We start from the raw sequence: 19,066 nt of genomic DNA on the forward strand, positions 1-19,066 counted from the left end.
GATGAACGAGTGCCGCGGTGTGTTTTGCATTTTGATAAATTAAACGCGATCTGCATGATAATGTACTCATCGAGTATTCGCAACGAGTTGATCAGCCGCGAAACGGAAAGAGTGAGCGCTTGAAGATGAAAATACAACATATCCCTGGCGCTTTATTACGGTGTTTTGCAGAGTAAACGTCATTATGAAAACTACATGGACCTAAATGCTTGTCCTTCGAGATGATATTAAAAGTGTCTCAAATACACAGGTTGGAAAGGAAATATATAGGTAGGATGGATGTACCGCCTTCGGTCGGCCATTAAAGGCTTTATTACTTGGCTTCCGAGTTATAAATCTCGAGTCTGAAAATGAGGGTAGAAGCCGAAGGAAAGGCGGACACATCAAGTGGGATATGGTCGTTTATGTGGTCCAGAGAAAAACAAATACACTCACCATGTCTTCCTTCTTGTCGGCGTAGAACGGATCCTGAGGATTCGACATGAGCGGCGTGAATCCAGACAGCGACGTGTCCTCCGGCAGTTTTACCAGTTTCAATTCTGCAAAGTACATAAGAAAATCCATGAAGAAAATTTGCTTTAGAGAGCAATTTGTTACTTGGAAGTCCTTTAGCGGACGGGAACAATTAATAATGAAATTAAATCAAGATGCTGATGTTAATCAAGAAAAATATTGTAACGAGCTTTTAATTCAGATATTTCAACCGAGTGGGTGTGTTGCTTTTTCAAACGATATGCAAAACTTAGTGTTGCAAAATTATTTACCACGTCATTCATGTTTGAGGTGATTACGTTCTTGCTACGTCAATGATAAGCCTATTAAGATAAACATATTTTTAATTTTACCTTCAAGTTTAAATCGAAAATTATGAAGATCATGTACTACGATTTCATTATGTAACGATCTTTAAAGAATTTTATGAAGCATCAAAGAATTTTGAACATCACTATAGAATCAAGTAAACTGATTGAGTCAGTACGTGTAATTATATATAATTTAATTCAACATGTAAAGCCCGAAAACTGTTAAGGGATAAAAAAGTAAACAAACTTTTAAGAAATCATACGTAACCATGTTATCATTTCCATTTAACTGGCGGGAATTATTTTACCTCAAAAAGATGCCATTAATTTTTTGCGTAGAGCGTAAAATTATATTTCAAAACATGTGATAAAAAATGCTTTAACATATACAGTAGTACACTCTTAAAAGCTGTATAACATGAAAATATATTAGTGTACTTAACAGCATAATTATAAAATACTTTTAATATTACGTAACTATTAAAATATTTAATGAATTACTGTTTAAAATTTTATTTCTTTGTCTTATTTAAAAAATATTTTACTGTTAGCAAAAAATTTGAATGAATGGCATGTAGTTAATCAAACGCATAATATATACACCCTAATCCTTGGTACAATTTGTTCTATAAGTATATAATTTCTATGCTTTTTTTAAAGATCGTTCTTTCTTATGAAATTCTGTGACTAAAGCAATAAAGCTTATGCTGTACCAGACTGGTATTCCCATGCACCAAAAGCATCAATATTTTAATAAGGTGAGTCACAAAAATCACGTTACTATCGTACTTGATTAGACAAGTTGTGTGTCAGACAATTTGCTGTCAGACAACGTGAATGAGAATGACATTGATACGAATTGTATGATTTTTTATTTTTTCAGTGATTAAATGAAAATATTGTGTCTGTAATTCTGGAAGTTATAATGAAGTTCAAAGTGTTCAGAAACATAATGCACCTAATAATATGTAATTTAGGGCAATCAGAAATTTTTTAAGCCTCAGGCTCTGTTTGTGCATGTGAATTATAAAAACAGAAACACCCGAATGAACTGTAGGAGAAATTTAATTTTTCTTTATAAACGAATCTGATACTTTTCTTGTATATAACTAAAACTTGTTACAACCATACGAGAACGCAATGCACCCTTCTCCACATGCCCCGATAACTATAACAAAGAACAAAAACTGTAGCATCAATACCGATGAACTACGCCAACGATAAAATAAAATTTTTTTTAATTTTGTATCTCGGGTGACATTGAAAAAGTAACCGTAGTGTAGGATATTTCAAGACCACCCGTAAAATCAAGAAACGTATGGTGCAGATGGCAATCGTTTATCACCAAGGTCATAAGAAGCCAATAAAGCTGCAACAAAATCATTGGAAAGGATCAGAAAACTCGATCAGTGAACAAGAAGAAAACTATGAAAGAAAATGAGAGAAAAAAGTAAGCAAGTTGTAAAAGAAGACGAAGAAGAGACATAAAAAGCGAACGAAGAAGGAAAACGTACGACTCATCGAATCCATCGGCGAGGAAACCGTCAGAATTTATCAGGAAATCAAACGAAAGCGTTATAACGTTTCTGCTTCTTCTCGACGGTCGTACGTATATGGGCGCCAGAAAGAATAGCCGTAAAGGAATCGAATCGACGATCCTTCGTTCGGATGGACTATTGTCTCTCTCTTTCTCGCTTTTCCACTCTCTTCGGCACGTACATATGAATTGCGCGTCGCGTCGAAATTGGAATTACGGTAAAACCGTATAGAAACTACTGCTGGGGAATTCGACGGCGTACAAACGGCTGAGGCGCGCTATCGTTGCTCAGCTCTCGAGGTATTGCACACTTCAATGAGATTTTTATGCGCTAGCAACAGTCCGCGTAACTCGCGAACAATATAGTCTTTAATTGGCACGTGACTTTACACGTAACGCAAGTTTCAATACGATTTTTTTGTCATTCCCATGGGGTCTACAAAAAATTTTTGACGCATTAATACAATTCTTACGAATTATTTCACAAGATGTGGGATTACATCTCTTTTTTTTTTATTTTTTAGAACGCATTACCATCAACGGAATTGGATGAAACATTTAGTTAAAAAGAGATATATAACGTACAGTTACAATCGCAAAAAGTTATGGAAAAAGATCTATACGGACAAAAAGTTGTAGAGACTCAAAAACGAATGCAACGGTGTAGGGATTATAAGATAGATACATAGGAAAACATCAATTCAAAGTAATCGATGCTAATGAGATTTGAAAAAGTAGAAAACAAAAAAGATGTATGGATGTACAAAAAAAAAGACACAGATAAACGGAAATATAGAAGCATTCAAATGTAGAAACACCAGCACAAGTGAGGAGTCAGACATAGACACAAAGAAAAAAGCTACTCTTAGGCGACAACCAAACGTAGTATTAGAGATTTAGTGGTGAGAATGCGATGATAATTAAAAATCAAAGCACAGATTTGGAGATACAAAGTAAGTATTACGAAAATGAAATATTACAACCGTAGAGAAGTAGTCATCGATGAAGAAAAAAAATGACACAAAGATAAAGACATAGTTACCGGGATAAGAAGACCGAAATACAGACAAGAGTCGTGATCACTTCATGTTGCATACTCATCAAAAATGAAGAAAAAAAATCAAGGAAAAATAAATACAAAAACCGCCGTGAAACCGATGATAATAATAATATGAATGATAATTCATTAGGGGTGTACTTAAAAACGTGCATAAAGGTTGAAATTTCGCGCGTCGATCTCCAGTTTCCAAGCGCGCGTCCAAACGTCGTGCTGGTCCGGCGTACCGTTAAATACACGTTCAGCCATCCATATCTTTTGCGAAAATCTCTCTCATCCACATGCACAAATACTCAACTAGCCGTAAATACATATATAAGACGCGCGGTCACGCGGCCCAAGAAAGAGAAACGCTCGGAGTCACGCGTTCGCGCGACAACTTATATTTACATTTCGCGCTCTCCCGGGGCGTGCAACGTGCGCACGGCACTTCAACTGAAAGAGAAAGATAATACAAGGGGCCGGGGTTAGTGTAACACCGAAGCGAGCGCAAGGACGTGCAGCGGGCGTGTGTAACAAACTGGAGCGCACGTTTTCCTCGCTTTGGTTTAGCCCGCTTCTCCGCGTGCATACGAATAATGCTAGGTACACGCTTTTGTTGACCAGATAGCACTTGGTGCTGTATTTCCACGTTATTCATGCCAACCTGCGTTTTTATTTATGTACTCTCCTACCGGACGCAATCTCGATGAAAACGTTTTTTACGCCCCACCGTCCTTTTTCACTCAGTTTCCATTTATAAATACCCCGTAGGTGCTTCAACGCCACGTAGGTGCACACAAAACATGGAATGAATACGCTCGTTGAAGAGGAAGATAGTGATAGCGGAAAGTCCGACTCAACTCCCCGGCTTTTCCCGGGCGACTCTTGGGGCTTTTTACTTGATTTATAAGTATTTACGATGAGTTTTAATGGGTCCTAAAAGCATTGCTGCTGCTTTTTACGTCGGATGCGTACGGTTTTTGTTCGAGTAGAGCCAGAAATATGGACAAAAAAGATTGAATCTACGTCCGGTTGCTGATACGAATGAAAAGACTACGATTTTCATTTTGTATGACTAAGCATCCGTATACTGTGATTAAATGATTGCGTTTAATCAACTTGCCGAAAGTAAAGAACTTCCTTTTGCAGTACTCGTTGTTAGTGCAACAAAATGAATATCTTAGCAAAGATAAAAACTGCAAGATCAGTCGATTAACCGGTAATGACAATCTTTGAAGCATATGTTCCATCGCCTTCGCAGGAATCTGCAATTTGAGTGGACCATGAAAGTAAAAACCACGGGCACCTGGAGCCAGTCGTTGAAAAACCCCATAAAAACGCCAAATAGGGTCGAAAACCATCAACTATTATTCATCGTATGAGCTACGTATACAAACGTCGTTGTCCGCAGCTCTCGCGGCCAGACGAAACAATTGAGCGGTGCTCGCATGTGGAGAGTGAACAAAAAGGGGAAAAAAGCTACTGCTCGAGCCCTTTGATTCCAGCCCAGAGAGTCGAGTTGGAAAACTTTTGCTCGTCAGCACACAAGAGCGAGATAAAAATCCACGGCAGCAACGCTGTGCACTGCACATACGACCAGCGAATAACCGTTTATAGGAATGAAAGGGGGGTGGGATGGTGAGTGTATATTCTTTCTCTCAATCTCTCCGGCAGACGAGTTAGTACGTCGTTAAGCGGTCTTTATGCTGATGGAAAGGACCGCTGAAACTATGCGCGTGCGTCTCCTCTTAATGACGGAGCAGCTGATCAGCAATTCGGATGCCAAAGCGACGAGTCGAGCCCGGCTTTCGATATGGACAATACGTTTTGCAGTGGCCGGGCGGTAAACTGCACCGTTATAGCGCGTGTGTGCATGCAGGAAAGTGTCGAGTGTATGCCGGGAAAAGAAAACCATGTACGGTGGGAGTCGGTCAAGAAAACGGAGGTAGTTACCGCAGGCGCTGAAATTCACGGTAGCGCTAAGAAATTGGTTTTTGTTTATAAACAACCTATAGGTGTACACAACGCAATGGTGGCGTGTGCGCGCCAATGCGTTGATAACCCACACTCTGCCCGAGGCTACTTTTCATCTATCAGTAGATTATTGGTTTCTTTTTCCCCCGTGTTTTTCATATTTGCTCATGTTTAATGCAGCCGCGTCGATTTTATCTAGCAACGGTATTAGAAATTATTTGATAACACGTTAATGCCCGCGTGTTGTGCACGTGCCTTTGCCACGTGGAGCATCGATCTTTTTTGTCGGCCCCCATGGCACACGATCGGCAGTCGATGTAAAATGTGTTTTGATAGTAATTTAAAAAGTACACAAAGAGAGGACTAAGAATGCGTTGAACATGTTCTGGAATTATCGAGCGATATGCCTGTGAGCGGCATGGGTACGTTTATATATATTGAATAAAAAAGTTAAACCTTAAAAAATACTGATGTGTTACAAATAAGATGCTTAACACAAAGTGTGTAATTTTTTTTGCACCAGAGATTCCACAGGCACTGCTACCCTTTCATGTATATGTATATCTTTTTTTCAACAACTCATGTTTCAAACCAAACGATGCTCACTTACGATACCTGTACTTGATGCCAACAATGAACAAATTAATACTGTTCACAGAAACAATTCCAAAAAGCTTAGTGAATTTTACAAGACATCGCAGGTGACAGAGTTCCCAAGTAGGTGTCAGGTACAAGACCAGCTACGAAATATTATAGAAATCACTGAGTAAGGTGCGTAAAGCATGTACGTTGTAAATTTTTGCAACTCTGTTAACCAATTTTTGATGTTTCATGATTAACACAATTGAATTTACTACACTGTATTAAAAAAAAAAAAAATTAAAAGAATACTTTCTTAATATTATTAGTTTTCATTTCAACCACAATCATTCATCAAACAGTTTGCATACAAAGTAAAAAATAACTTTGATACTTAACGTATTCCCTATAAGACGCGACTACTAGCGCCAAAGAGTCCTTACAAAAGTAAATAAAGTGGCAAAAGTTGAAACTGAAACCTCTACCATTTTAAGTGTTCAAAAGAAAACTGCGAAAATTTAGCGCCATTTTACAATGTAAAAAATCATCATGCGGTAATAACTGGAACTAAAACCTCTCCCTCGCATCTCATGACGAATAGTTGGGGTAGGCTAACCCAACGCCATGCTGCTCTCTAGCGGCCAATTTTTTTATACTCTCTCATTGCATTCCTCCGTAAATAAATTTTTTTCCAAAGAAAAAAAAAATTTCATTTTTGCATGAGCTGCAGTAAAAAAAGTCCTAATAAGCACATTGCCCGTAGCGAATAATTAAAAGCCGGTGCAATTCCTGGAATTCCCAAGAAGAGGGGCAAAGGATTCGTTCCGCGCGGAGATATCGAATCTCGGGATCATCCCCTGCTGTTAACACACAGCACCACTGCCAAGATCGCGAAGCGATTTCCAATCGTAAGATCTGCAATCGACGCCCGATACCCGATTACAATATCGACCGCCCCGTACCCTCCTTCGCCCAATTACTCCACGCGGACAGCACATATCGTTTTCCAAGCTCCGATAGCTCGCCTTTGATTGTGGTGCTGGCCAGCGATCGATAATTTATGGCCGACACGATAATGGTCGCGTGAGCGCCACCATGTGCACATATGTGTGTGTACAGGTACACGGTGTATTGTATATATAGGTACTTACCGTCTTCCCGTCCCTCGGCATCCTTGGCTTGTATCAGCAGGTCCCGCGAGTAGTTCAGTTTTTCCAGTAGATTGACCATCGTGGCCAGTCGGCTCCACGCGTCTCCTGCGGGGCTGCAACCAGAAAGCACACGTGCCGAGTGTTAATCGTACAGTTCTACCGTAGCCTTTCTTGGATCATTACGGGCCACAAAACGGTTTTGGCCAACGTTTTTCTTTTGGCTTTTTCTTAATAAATATATATATATATAGATGAAGTCTAAGTTTAAATTAGCGCAAGCTCTTCCCCTCTCGATCTTTTTTTCTTTCCCTTGCTCTTGAACGATTAACGGGAAACACTAATGATATTTATTGCCCATCGACTTTTGTTTTGGCCTATCCACCGCGTGAGAAACGCTATTTATATGTATAAAAATCATACTTTTTCTAGAGCGTGCGTGTCTTCGTTAATTTATTAACGATTCAAAATTTTATGTATCTCGTAATTACAATTAAATTGTATTTTTTAACTTTAACTTTTCCTACATCCCTACAAACATGGTATAGAGATTTTTACTATCAAATCTTAACGGAACTTTTGTTTTCTACATGATTCCCGGTAATAGAAAAAAATTGTTACCTAACTTCTAAAATCTTGCAACACTGAGCAAGAACAGGTTATTTACACCTCGTTAAAGAGGATTTTTCAAATTTGACAACTTCGCATTATATTAGCTTTCTTATACAAAATTATTCAGATATTTACTAAGGAGCTGCAACATTCTGGAATCAACCAGTGTGTAACTCAATGTGTAAACTAACAATATATGTTAAAACCTCCGGTATAAACCAATAATTCTATAATACAAATTATTTTTGTTAAAAAACGCTGCTGTAAAGTAGACAATTAAATCTGAGAACTCTAAGATTTCCCTGAGAGAGAAAGATATCTAGAATTAATATTAGCTCCCCAAACCCAACAATACCACACAATGAATGCCCGTTGAGTCCAATAATCGAACAATGAAAGTTCTCCTGAATTAAAAAATCCTAGAATTGATCTAGAATAAAAAATATCTTCTACTACGGTACTACAAGTTCTTTAAAACCAACAATACTCTTTTATACACTTAATCTATTAATATCGTCTTTGACTTCATAACTCTTAGAACTTCGTCCAGGAGCCTTTAGTTTACCAATAAAATATCATTCATACAAAAACACTATTCTGAGAGTTCTCTAAATTAACAACCCTTAAATGCATGGTTATGAAACTGGAAGACATTTAACACCAATTTTTTAATTCTACAACTTCGTTACCTTAGTGTTCAAGCTCTAAAAACAGTACTCAGAATAAGATATATCTTCCTCGTAACAGTATTTGGTTAATAGTTCAAAGATAAAAAGATGTATGACATAGTAAAATTACTGATCCTAAAGAACTTATAATATGGTACTTGTGGACTTAAGAAACTCTAACAGATTGATTTTAAGTCTGTTTATCTACTAAGAGGGATTTTAGTGTTAGTTTTAGCAACCTAGTGTAACAAAATCTTTAGTTGTACGAAAAATTTTTAATAATGTAGTATGCGCTTCAAAGAACCCCAGGAATTACGTTTTATTTGATTTTTTAATGTTTATTTAATACATTTCTAGCTTCTATGACAAAATCTTCAGTACTGAGATTAAAAAAACTCAAGTTATAAGGATTGAAATGAGAGCTCACATCATAGGGTTCATGGAATCTTTTATTACTAAAATATAAAACTTTCTACTTTTGAGGTATAAAAACTAAAAATGCTGTCATTTGGAAACTACCTTAATAAGTAATAGGTTACAAAAACTCTTAATGATTAGTTACAGGATTTCAAAAACCTACGTTGTGCGTTGTTGACTTAATAGGTATTACCAGTAGCCATATTCTTCATAACTTTGACACCTACGATAAAACACACTTGGTGGCCCTGTGTTAGACGTATGGACCGTGGCAACCAATTAGCTACTGCCCTACGTTACCTGCTTACTCCATCTTCTCAAGTTTAGTTACTCATGAATAGTCTAACTAATGGTGGTACCAACACACATCGGCCACTTTATTATAATTCTTTCTGGAAGCTTATACTATGAAGATGTGTCGTAACAGGTGCTTACGTTATGAGCTTATAGGATTTCGAAAGCTTACAGCATAAAATTGTTAAATTATACCTGAGACTTGTATTTGTTAATTCATCAACTAACGATGTAAGTAGTAAGGGATGAATAATTTTTGGCTTAACTAAAAATTGATGTCATAAAAGAACCACTTTGTTACATATAATAAATATCACAAACATTGTTTTGATATTTTTATGAAGTTAAGTATGATTGAAAGAGGAGTGACGTAGGACATAATCCGTACGGGATATTGTACATTATACTATGATGAGTAGAAGTGTGGGAATTATAAATTGTAAGAAATGTATGCTTACCATAGTGCAATTGTAAATTGTAGGAAATGTATAGGCTTAACGTAGTACAATTGTAAGTTGTTCGTAAGGATGATAATGTAGGATAGGCCCAATTATCGTACGGGTGTTTGTTGTAAGTGACAACCAGGACCAACATGATCCTCCTTAAAAAATTTTAAGGGTCTGCTCCGCCAAAACCAGTCCGTTCCAAACGTGGCATGTGCATTTCTAGGCTACCAGTGCCACCACCAGCAGCTGCGGCAATGGCTATTGTAGCACGTATTCTCTGTATCTCCATATCAAAAGCTCGCCTGGCCGAGCATAAATATATTAGTATACCTACACGTGCGGTGCGCCTGGCATGCCTAGCGCAAGAGTCGAATCTGACGACGAGGACGACGACGGTCGCACACGCGTATCCCCTCGCGGCTAATCGTATGCACACGTACACATGCACACGTGGAGTAGCGAGAGAAAGAGGGAAGTAAAGGACGAAAAACCGTAAGGACCTGTTTGCACGTTTCCAGGACGCAACCTCTGACCTAGAATCCTCGCGCGGACCTAATTCGCGCGCACCATGAGGCCGACTGCAAGCATGACGAGAAGGAAAGGCGGAATGCCGGTCTGGTCTACACTGTATTAGTTGCGCGGCGGCATCGGGCAGGGAAGATACAAAGAGAGAGAGGCAAGGGTTAGTGCAAGGTGGTAGTTGCGTTACCTCCTGTGGCGCTGTGACCTCCTCGCTTACTTTCGCGTGTCTCCTGCTGCTCATGTACTCATGCGAAGAGAGCCTCCATCTGTTCTCGATGCATGTGTTTCTATGTATACAAGGTCCACGTGATTCATCGGTTTAATGGAACAACGGCGTGACGACGAAGCTTATGAGCACTTTAACAGAATAACGACTCTGACCGATTTTTAGCGGTGTCTCGTGCTAGTGTGTTTGGGGTTCGAGGGGGTATGATTGCAATGGACTACCGTGCGAGACGAGAGTAACGCTGTTTTTTGCCAACTGCTTTTTTGCACGCGATGAGTTTATTATTGCTTATCCGATAGTTTGTCGAGCGCGTGTTTAGCGACTTTTGCCAAGGAATCCTTTGGGCTGTGGGAACGCTGTATAGATGCATTCGGTACAAACGTGAATTTGCATTATCAGCGCCATGGGATTACGGTGGGGTATTTTTATTTTTCACATTGATTGTAAAGACATCTGTTTTCTACTCTTTCTTATTTCGAAGCATTTTTATAATGAAACTGAACATAATTTAATAATGGAATGGAATATTGTCGTGGATGAAAACAATTACATTAAAAAAGTTGAAGTTGTCCTGAATAATGATATACACACTATAGTTAGATGAAAATTAAAAAAAAGGAACTATTCTCTAAACTAATTGGTCAATGCCATAAAAAAAACTTATGAGTGATTGGTCAGATACCGATATTCTTTACTATTCACGAATCTCACAAACAGGTGTTGATTGTTTGGGTGGTAGTAGCTTGGCAAAGGCAGATGTCCTTATTGAGATCCATAGCATAGTTGTCCTACTAAACATATTGTGTCTTTCTTGTACCAAAATTCTGTTTACTCAGTTAAAGATTCATCTGAAGTTAAACAAGCTCTGAAAAGGATCTCGTTTCTGATAGTTTTTCTATTTTTTTATTAGTGTTACATTTTCATGCACTAATTTCTTTTTCTTTATTAAAAAATTATGCAGGAAAAAAATTGGGAAGGATTTCAGATCTTCTTAATGTTAGCAAGATTAAGTTTCTCGATGGTTTAGATTTTCTAATCAATTCCAATTATTTTTGTCAATAATTCGGTGCGTAAAGAAATCAATGGTACTCCAATGCCTCTCAGTGGATAATTAAAACTGTTTTAGCACCTCTTAAGTATTACATTCTTCATAAATATCAGGAGTTTTATGTGCTGTATGAGCGATATTATGATGATTGCCTTCTAATTTTCTATTATCAGCTCACAAGATCTGAAATAAATAGTGTTTGACGCAAAACTACAGGTGATCAGTTACGAGATGTACACTATGGCAACATTGTATATCAATTGTTATTTTTTGACAACTATGATAAAACTAGTTATCCTCAACATTGACGGGTGATCTCGATAACCAAAATATTTGAGTTATCATTTGAACTAGATAAAATTGAGTATGACACTTTATCCACGAATTAACAATTGACTAGTTCGTTCACGTATTTCTCTATTTCTGACTTACGTATAGCATTATGTATGAAACTTTTCATCTACTACTTATCAGCAGTTGCTGAGTTTCATAGGACTTCTTAGCTGGTGCAATAACCAAAATTAAAGAGTCATTTCCTCTTTGATCACCAATAATTGTTCATGTAACAAACACAAAAACCGCCCAGGTAATCACGTGCGTGCGCAAATCGTAACATCATTCGACGAAACGTAAGTATATATACAGCTGGAAGCAAATAAAATTTAAATTGCCAGAGCAAAGCTTGCTAAAACTCTGATTCACTCGAGTGCACGGCCATTTCAGCAGTCGAGCATCCCGCTCGAAGGCGTGCACGATTAGCGTGGCTAATCGAGCGCATGAGTGTGTGTAAAAAATTTTTTTGCAGCTGCGAAAAAAGCGAGGCAGCATCAGCCGATGAGCAACATCAAAGCGGGCGGACACTGAAATAGCTCGTCTCATCGCAGGCAGCTTACGGCGGCCTGGATGGTGGTGATAAAGGGAGACGGAAAAGAGGCTGACGCTCCGGGTATATTAAGTGCTTTTGATATATTTCACTAAGGTATATGGCGCTGCTTATGCTGGTGAGGTACTTTCTCAATTGTTGCGTGAGATTCAAAAAGAGATAGGGATAATATTATTCAAAGTATACGTATACGTAGCTTCCAGAATGGAAATAATTATGGTACTATGTCGATTGACTGACAATTATAATGTTACGCGTTACGTGTGTGCACACGTACACAGATTAAACTAATTTTTGAAGTTGGCGAACTTAATTATGCGCTGGTAAAACATGTGTATTAAACTATAAATGTAATCATGTAAATTATCAGAGGAAAAGTAATAGCTTGACAAGAAAAAATAAACACAATACTTAAGCGGTTTAACAAGAGTGGAATACTTTATCCGGTGCTTACTAACTCATTACCATCCATTGGGAAACTGGATCGCAAAAAATCAAATCGGCTCACCTACCACATAATTGGGTACATAAGGAGGCACATCGTTCGCTTCCCTCGGAAGCATCAAATTCAAACTTTGATAATAATTGCTCCAAGCAATGAGACTCTTATTTTAACAATGTAGCGGTGGACAATGTTGTATGTGTATCACATCAGGATTATTCGCCGGAAGACAACGTACACCCTCGTCGCTTTTACCATTCTGCCATATCTCGGTTCATAATGATTATGCATCAATGCTCGTTATATCTAGAGCCTCGTGCTTACCTGCATCCAGGCTTTGATGCACTAGCTCATGGCCCGAAGCTCAAGAAGATACGTTTTGCATATTTGTACTGTTTCCCATACAAAATTTCCCAATAATACCGAAAAAACAGTTTTGATATGGTTGAAAGCTAAGAACCTTACATTCGGGGTGAGACGTGGACTAACGCAAACTTAGAAAATGCCATTTTCTTGAATTTCATTTTAAACCAGGGCAAAATATCTAAATGACGTTTCAATAAGGCGATAATATTATACCTAAGAAATGTACATACATTATTTCATGCTAGAGTTTGTTCAAGTTTGGCTGTAATTATTGTGAACGTAATTGTATGGGTTCTCGTTTCTTAGCAATGGAGAATACTACAGAAATCTTTTTTTCAAACATGTGAGTTTAACCACATCAAAACTATTCTTTTCGTATTCCAAGGGAAATTTTGTACGGAAATAAGTTTTTTTTTTCACCTTGAAACCTTCAGTTAAACTATTTTTCGAGGCATGGACTGCACTGTCTTGGGACACAGGCAAATCATATATCCTCGCGACAAATGAACACAATGCAGCGCACGAGCCCACTCTTTCGTTTTCTTTGTCTCCTTCGCGCGGGTATGGGTACAAAATTTATACACACATACCGATACAGTGGCTCTCGAGCGGTCCGAAACTGCGGAGCAAGTCTCCGGTCCGTTTATCGCTTGCCAGTTAGTTGCTCCTGCCGCTGGCAAGCGTAACAGTCGTCGGGCGAGCGGCAGGTTAAATCGAGAGCGACGACGATCCTCGCCGTCCGAGGAGAGATGGATTTTCATTGGCTGCCGGTATAACGAGTCGCCAAGTCGATGCAATTAACTGTTGACCTTTTACGAGCAGCAGCTATATCTAGGCCCAAAGAGACAGAAGATGAGCATAGACGACGACGACGACGACGACGAGGCTGCTGTTATACTTCTCTGTCAGGGCACGTCATGACGGAAGTTGTTAGCCGATCTCGCATGCATAACTTTCTTCGGGGAGACCGTGCACTGCTTTTTTTTTTTTTTTTCCTTCTCGTTGTCCCTTCCTACATGCATGAGTGATTTTGTTTTCCATAGCACGCAGCGCTGAACGTATTTATACGTGTATACGTGCGCTTGCCAACCTGTCGGCTCTATTGATTTTGTTTAGCTTCGTTTAACCTGCCTAGGAGAGCGATTTTTTTTTCGTTAGTCACAGGCTTCTAATGTGTATATACACAAGGTTGTTTTGATTGACAAGGTCAGGGAACAAGGAGAAAGAAATATTTTTGGGCTCCCCAAGGATGCACATGTATTTGTAAGACGGGTGTTTTATTATGTAAGTATATCATCTGCAGGTCAATGAAACGCTGATCTCGATACTTCGTATAGGCAGGAGTGGAATTTAATTATTTTTTTTTTCTCTTTCTTAACATGGGACGATACAAGAGAATGAATAAATATACATAATATTTATTTATACAACATTTTGGATAAAGTATACAAATTGAGTAAATTAAGTATAAAATGCCCGTCATTGCCATAAAAATATCATGTACGATGAGTCACCATAATACATTACTAATGCAATTTTTAATAGGTGATATTTAATCAATGGTCATTGTAAAAGATTTTACGTTTTTATGAAGACGACAATTCGACTTAAATAATAATCCCAGAGTTCGTACGTTCACCTGCAATGAGCTAGAATTGATAGCTAGTAATAAAGGGTGGAAAATCGATTAAAACAAAAAAATGCATCGCAAGCAATGGTGCGCATCACTGTAGACTTAGCCGAATTCAGACCACACAAACAGCCACTAATCCATACCGGGCAATTGCGATTAATTGTAAAATCGTTAAGCAGCCGCAATAATAAACTTGTCCGTAGGGCTGAAAATGGAGGAAGAGTCGGGGAGGGGCGGGGGGGAGGTTCAGCAACAACAGCAGCTGAGCGAGAGGCCTTGGAGGCCATTTAATAGCCAATAGATATCGCATAGCTGCCGGTTATACGAGCTGCGCGCCTCTCTCGCTCGTCCCTCGCCTTTCTTCTCTCTTTTGGTAATACACATTTACCATAGTCTTCTCGTCACGCTGGCTCGTCTTCTTTTTCTTGCCCTTCCTTCCGTCCTTTCTTTTTCTTCCTCCGCAGCTTCTTTCCGAGCCACTATTGCTGCTGGCTTTACTGTGGCACACCAGTCCGTTCTTGCCGTGATTCGCGTAAATTATATTATTAAGAAATAAATGGCGATACAAAGAAGCCCGAGGATACGTATGCTATATACACTTACCTTGCGCTTGCGGCCAACCGTTCCAAAGGGAGCTTCGCTATACGTGGCCATCTGCCTTTATACCTATACGCACAAGCACCGCCACCACTACGGTCGCAAGCTTTTTCTACTTTATTTCTACCACTGCTTCTTTATTTTTTATTTTTTCCTCTCCGACGCAAGAAACTCGAGCCTGATTTCCCTTTATTTTCATGTGTACGCCTCTTTTCCTTTTCTTTGCACTCCTGCTGGAATCCTCGACGCCAATGTTTTTCTCTGTACGCGGGTATTATAGATCCTACGTATCACATGTGTATATATATAATACGCTCATTTTTTTAAGCAATAAGCTATTAATATTAAAGTGCGATTGGTACAGACTGCGTATGGAGAATTTGGAGCTATACATGTTCTTTTATTTATTAATTATTTTTTTATTTTTTTATTTTTTTATTTTTTATTTTTACTTGTACTTACAAGTGGACGCATTTTTTATGTTGAAAAAAAGACGCAAAGCAATGCCTAAAATGTAGGATGGCTCGAAAACTTTTTTTTTTCCATACTCTCCTTCTGATCAGCTGTATTTCGCAAGGCATAACGTTTATTACACGAATGATATAATTTTGAAAGCGGAAAGATAAACGGACTATGAGCTCATATCGGAGACAGGATAATAAATACACATTAACTACTCTGAAAAGAGGCTGTAAAAAAACATACGATAATATGATAAACACACACACGCATTTCAACGTATAATTAAAATATTTTGACCCTCATTTTTTCTGGCACTTATGAGTATGCGTGTATTTTACATCATAACATTTATCTTAATTGGAGGAAGTATCGTAAAAAAATCGTATAAAAACTCGGTTCATGTAGTGTATTTTATTATTATTTATTTTGTTTCAAATTTTCCACTAGCACTTCAATAAAAGTTTGTCAAGGACTTTTTTTTGTAAAGTGTACCAGAGATCAATAAACGCAGCATCGAAAATCAATTTACATTTATACTCTCGACAAATACGATCTCATAAATAACAAGGCCCAGCTCTGATTTTTATTGTATCTGACATACGTTAAAAATAATTTCCTACATAATTCCGTATCTGCTGGCATAGTCATGCATGCTATCGAAATAGTTATTACAAACGACACAACATTTAGTTTTGCTACTTCTAGATTACTAACAAATTGCTTCTTATGTAAAAATTTTGTTGAAGTACTTAGTAAGCATCTCGCCATACGAAATTAACTTTCAAAAATGTGATCTAACAATAAAAAAAATATAAGGGGGCTCAGCCCCCAGAACCCACAATTGGGGCTCAGCCCCAGTATTGCCCCTAGTAATCTCGCCACTAGGCTTAGCACACACTTTATTTGACATGCATTTCTACCAAATAAAGTATATTGCATTTGAATTTTACCATCATTCTTGTGTACGTTAAAACTATTGTACGCGATACAGCATACCAAAGTGATAATTTACAATGCCACTAAATTAAATTAACTATTCAAGAAAGAACTTATATGGACATAATATTTATGGCAAATTCTTTAACTATACTTATAATACTTTGCACATACGTACAATATTAACCTCACTTTGTATTTTTCAGGAGAAAAATAGAATACGTAACTCGAGAAGAAGCTTTCACACCTTTGAGTGCGCTTAACGTCTGAGTAAAGAAGTATACTATTTTTCTAACTATATCAATGCTCACAATATTAACACTCGAGTGCGCCTTTCTCACATCTGAGGTTATGATATCCATACAAAGAACACAAGAAAATCACGTCTTTTTAATCCAACCAAATCATGAAAAAATACTTCACGTTATAGTCAAACAGTTGAGGAAAAAAATGGTGGACTAGGACATTTATTGATCCTTATAGTAGCAGTAGCACAGTAGCAGAATGAGTAAATCATCAAGTGCACTCCAATCAAATCAGTATCGATGAGCACTTACGTTCGCATAAGTATCTGCGGATAAAACAGAAAATAGAAAGGAAAAGAGCGTACGCACGTTGTGGTAAGTAACACCGCACCATCCTGCATCACTTGTATAATCCTCTGAATACAGTTACGTAATCAAATCCGTATGTCCTTCGCTATTCTTTTGATCGTTCGTTTAGTTGTTGCGACGAGTATATTTTATCAAATAGCACCAACAGTCTCCTTGATATTCACTTTTTGATACCCTCTGTAGGTGTGCACATATTCAGCCAGACAGATGTATACGTATAGAATATGTGTATTTAAATTCTCGCATATACAGCGCATGGAACAAGCATAAAGCTCCAGAGCCTTTAGCACCCTATACTTAGAAATACGAGACCAATAAAGCGTAGGTAGTAAAGAGAGCCCTCTACCTTGCTTTACCTATCCTCTCGTTGGAACCTATACAAAGCTCCTTGCCTACTCACGGAGTGAATAATCTGCCTTGTTCGCCTTTGCTGGATAGAGAGGATGAAAAGGGGCGAAAAAGAAAGAAAAGTGACGCAGAGAAGCGCTTGCACGGAATGCAAAAAGGCGCTATCGAGCCCGGCTAACGAGAAAGCAAGAATCAGTCGCGCCCTCTTCTTTCGCCTCTTCCCTATCTCTCTAGGCCGGATGGAATAGATTTGTTCTGTATATAGCGCAGGATTTCACTGGCTCCAACTGCTACTGCTGTCTCGGCGAATCATCGCCCTCTGGGAGCCACCAGCCTCTCGGCGCGCCCTTCTTCCTCCTTCTGCAGGTTCTTTCCTTTGCCTCGAAATTCATTGGTTGGGTACACATACACGCGCGGCCAAACAGGTTCCTCGGTAAGAAGTTGCTGGTGTAGTGATTCTTGCAACTTTTCGCGGAACGATATTGTGCGTTACAGTATGTAGGGAAGAAAAAGAAAATACAAATGAACTTTTCGAAGGGGCCCAGCTCTTTGCTCGATCCCCAGCAGTTTTTCGGACACGCTAACCTGCTCGAGAAGTTTAATGGAAAGGAGGGAGCGCTTTTTACGAGAAGCGAGGGGCGTCCTTTTTGCTGTTTTTTTTCCGGCTTGCTTTTGGCCGAGAAAGGGTGAGAGAGAGAGAGAGATTTTAATGAAATACTGTCCATGGCGGTTGAAAAGCGAGAAGGCGCGTGGGAGAGCATTTGATTCAACGCCGCAGCGGTCAATGATCCCCATCTCTCTCTTTAGATTGCACCGCGTGAACTTGAATGTGTGTATAAAAAAAAATTGCCTTTATCGCCGACGCATCGTTAAGTACTTTAATTTATTAAGATATTATGTGCCACTCAGGTACGTTATTACGCGTAAAATATTACGTTGGACTTCACGCGATGTGTTGTCGTGTGAACAAGCGTGACGCCAGATGAGGCAGTTCTTTGATTGATTGTACTGTGAAAACAGTAGTAGCTTGTTTGAAATTTTAAGCTTTTAGTTTGTTTAGATATTAAGTTATGATCAATTTAAGGAATACTTCAAAAAAAAGTTCGATAACTTGGGATATCTGTTAGTAAACAATGATTATCTTACAACTGATAGTTAAATATCGTTTCATAAGGTAATTATACCTTTTTTTTTACGCTCATCACATTATTTTTACTACGGGAATATTGTCAGTTTCAACTATGATCTCATATTAATTAACAAATGATTTGTATATAAAACGTATTGACAGGTTATTCTGACATGGGTGCTTAAGTGGTCGAAAATAGAAAAAATCACCTTATAATTAAATCAACCGAACAGTGGATTATAACTCACAATAATCAAGGACAACTGGAATAATGGTGTAAAAATGAAGTAGGATGTATAGAATCGAGCACTGCCTTTATACAAAGATAGTGTGAGAACTCTGC

At 38.4% G+C, this 19,066-nt stretch overlaps 1 protein-coding gene across 1 annotated transcript in view; it reads right to left on the reverse strand.

The window, feature by feature from the left end:
• Window positions 1–19,066, reverse strand: part of LOC106637693 (Smg6 nonsense mediated mRNA decay factor) — a 170,880-nt gene that overhangs the window by 32,026 nt on the left and 119,788 nt on the right. Inside the window, exons 21-22 of the mRNA XM_089592533.1 lie at window positions 7,084–7,196; window positions 436–539 (exon numbers count right to left, since the gene is read on the reverse strand). Of these exons, the coding sequence (XP_089448659.1) occupies window positions 436–539; window positions 7,084–7,196 (217 nt within the window). The remainder of the gene's footprint in view (window positions 1–435; window positions 540–7,083; window positions 7,197–19,066) is intronic.

This window comes from Copidosoma floridanum, unplaced genomic scaffold, assembly GCF_036245765.1.
Source record: "Copidosoma floridanum isolate Cflo_tuat_1 unplaced genomic scaffold, Cflo_Japanese_pri ptg000019l, whole genome shotgun sequence".
Taxonomy (NCBI): Eukaryota; Metazoa; Arthropoda; class Insecta; order Hymenoptera; family Encyrtidae; genus Copidosoma; species Copidosoma floridanum.